At 50.0% G+C, this 2,600-nt stretch overlaps 1 protein-coding gene across 1 annotated transcript in view; it reads left to right on the forward strand.

The window, feature by feature from the left end:
• The window catches only part of EXOSC10 (exosome component 10), a 21,314-nt gene extending 19,095 nt beyond the window's left edge, over positions 1-2,219 (forward strand). Inside the window, exons 23-25 of the mRNA XM_019639853.1 lie at positions 536-597; positions 1,143-1,219; positions 2,075-2,219. Coding sequence (XP_019495398.1) covers positions 536-597; positions 1,143-1,219; positions 2,075-2,105 — 170 coding nt within the window. The 3' untranslated portion in view covers positions 2,106-2,219. The remainder of the gene's footprint in view (positions 1-535; positions 598-1,142; positions 1,220-2,074) is intronic.
• Positions 2,220-2,600: the final 381 nt, after the last annotated feature.

The following is a 2,600-nucleotide window of genomic DNA, read 5'->3' on the forward strand; positions in this document are numbered from 1 at the left end:
CTCCCTCCTTTTCTCCCTCTCCCCCTCCCCTCCGTCTCTCTCTCTAAAGATCTTGTTTATTGAAAAAACCTGATGCTCATGAGATGAAAATGATTCCTCAGCCAGTGAGAGTCCATCTACTTTGAGGGGCTACAAGTGGCATTCCTGACTCTGTCGGCTTCCTTGCCACTTGTTCTTTAGAAAAGAAGATAGGGCAGGGCCGTGCACACGGTCTTTTCTGCAGGATTGTCACCTCAGTGGCAGCACCCAGCACACAGCGACCAGAGTGGATTTCCTTGCTGTAAACATGACTAGTGCTTTAGCACCTGCCCCTGACCTGAGAATAGATCCGTGCGAAATGAGCCTGGTCTTAGGCTGCCCTTAACTACTGGGAACATGATAAGTGAGTTTATAGCAGCCAGAAACCCCTCAGCATAACGGGGTTAACAGACTGACAGCCCTCGCTTCCTGGAGACTATGCACCCAGTCCAGTAATGAGCCTGCGTGGGTATGAACCCATTGACGTGATCGCTGGCATCTCTCTCTTACCTTTCAGGAAACAGCAAATCCAAACCTTCTGCCCAGTTTGATCCAAATAAGCAGACCCTGTCTGGCAAGGTGAGAAGCGCCCTTGAGAGTTCTAGTGCGTGCATGGGGCTTATTTTTTTTACCTCTTCCATGGCTGGGAACACGGGTTCATCCAGGAGCCCTCTGCATGTCTTTTCCCTCACCTCATTTCTTCCCAAGTGCAGACAATGCCCATCAACTATTCCAGCAATCAAAACGATTTTTTGAAGAGGCTATAAAAGCTGGCGTGTGATTTTTGAAGGCTGTTTTTCTGTTTGCTCCCATGGGAATTATAGCCGCAGGCCAAAAACTCTCCCTTGGTGCCGGCACAAGCCTGCATTTGCCCAGTTGTGGGTGTGGGTGCCTGTCAGAGCCAAACAGGGCTGCAAGTTTGGCATTGGAGCACGAGGCCTGTGTGGAGCCCCCCCAGTTCCTTTAGTAGCTCCTCCTAACGGCCTCCCCTTCAACAACACCCCGAAATGTTCAGTGGCAAAAAAGCCAGAGCCACACCTGTGGTGCTAGAGTCTGGGAAGAGCCATCTGAGCTCAGGTGTGTTTTTCTGTGCATCTTACCTTCTGTGCTGCTTATCTTTTCAGAAATGCCTTGCAGCCAAAAAACTGAAACAGTCCATGGGAAACAAAAGCATGTCCTTTCCAACGGGAAAGTCAGACAGGTATGTGGGAGAGGGCGTGGCCCCAGCTTCTGCTCAGAGGTCTGGACTGGGAAGGCTCAGAGAGCCTCTCAGGACCAACCCCGCCCCCCCACTTCGACATTGGACAAACTGAGATGGGGGTTGCAGGATGCCACATATCAGTCACAGTCACTGCACCCCAGGACCCAAACTCCAGTCCTTCTTAGCTCACTCCACCTATTACTAGTGCAGTTTCCCAAGGTCACACCAGAGCAAATGGGTGTTAAGTTTTCCTAGATGAGCCTGTTTCTGAAGAAGGAGAAAAAAATCAGGAAGCAAATGTGGGTTGTCTCGCTTGGAGAATACCGTATTTCCCCATGTATAAGACTCACCGTTTTTCAAAAAATGTGGGGTCTAAAAACTGGGTGCGTCTTATACAGTGTTTGTAGATTTTTTTTGCATTTGACAGTGATGAGGAGTTGTATGAATTTTTTGATGAATAAAACTTGAGTTCAATAGCTTTATGTAATACATTTTTTTTTCAATATTCGGGCCCCAAAATTAAGGTGCGTCTTATACATGGGAGTGTCTTATACACGGGGAAATACAGTATTTTAGTTCAAAGCATGAAACCCTAATCCTTAGAGCAGACCCTGAGGTCAGAGGACTCCTCCTAGGGGGTAGCATGAAGAAGAAGGAACCTGCCCTTATGTCTTGGTCAGCACTGCCCCAGCCCACTCGCCTGTGTGGGGGTGGCGGGGGCGCATTGCTGCCCTTCTCAGCTCTTCAGGCCCCCAGAACAAACCACTCTCCCTCAGGGCTGCATCACACGGGCTGAAAGCAAATGACCAGCCAAACGGGAAGAAGTAACTTTTGTTTTCATGCTCTCTTCTGCAGAGGTTTCAGGCACAACTGGCCCAAGAGATAGTGTTGGAAGAGACCCTTGGGGTCCCCCGTGGACTGGAAGCACCAAACAGTGGTGCTGGTTTTGTACAGACTCATTTTTAAACCTTTAAACCATTAAAAATAGTTCTTATTGGAAGAAAGCTAGTTCTGACTGTTCTTTTGCTGCCACCGCAGCGCTGGCAGGAGCTGGCAGATCCCATCCTGTTCAGATCACCATCTCCAGCTGTCTGGGTAAGTGTGCCCTTGGAGGATACTGTGATTCCCCGGGAAATTCGGAGCCACCCCCAAGGAGGAATGTGGGAGATACCCCATGACTCAGAAAAGGACGGCTTCTGTAAGGCAGCAAGCGCCATGCTCATCTGACTCTATGTCAAGAGGGTTCATGGGCCATGTCACGTCCTGCACGCGCCTCCAGATAACGTGGAGGAGGCTGGGTGGTAAGAATGCCATTGGAGGAGGAGTGGCAGGGCGCTTTAGAGCCAGCCCAGACTCCTGGAGGGCCCGGTTTCCTGTTCTC

The sequence above is a fragment of the Hipposideros armiger genome, unplaced genomic scaffold (assembly GCF_001890085.2).
Source record: "Hipposideros armiger isolate ML-2016 unplaced genomic scaffold, ASM189008v1 scaffold_46, whole genome shotgun sequence".
Lineage (NCBI taxonomy): Eukaryota > Metazoa > Chordata > Mammalia > Chiroptera > Hipposideridae > Hipposideros > Hipposideros armiger.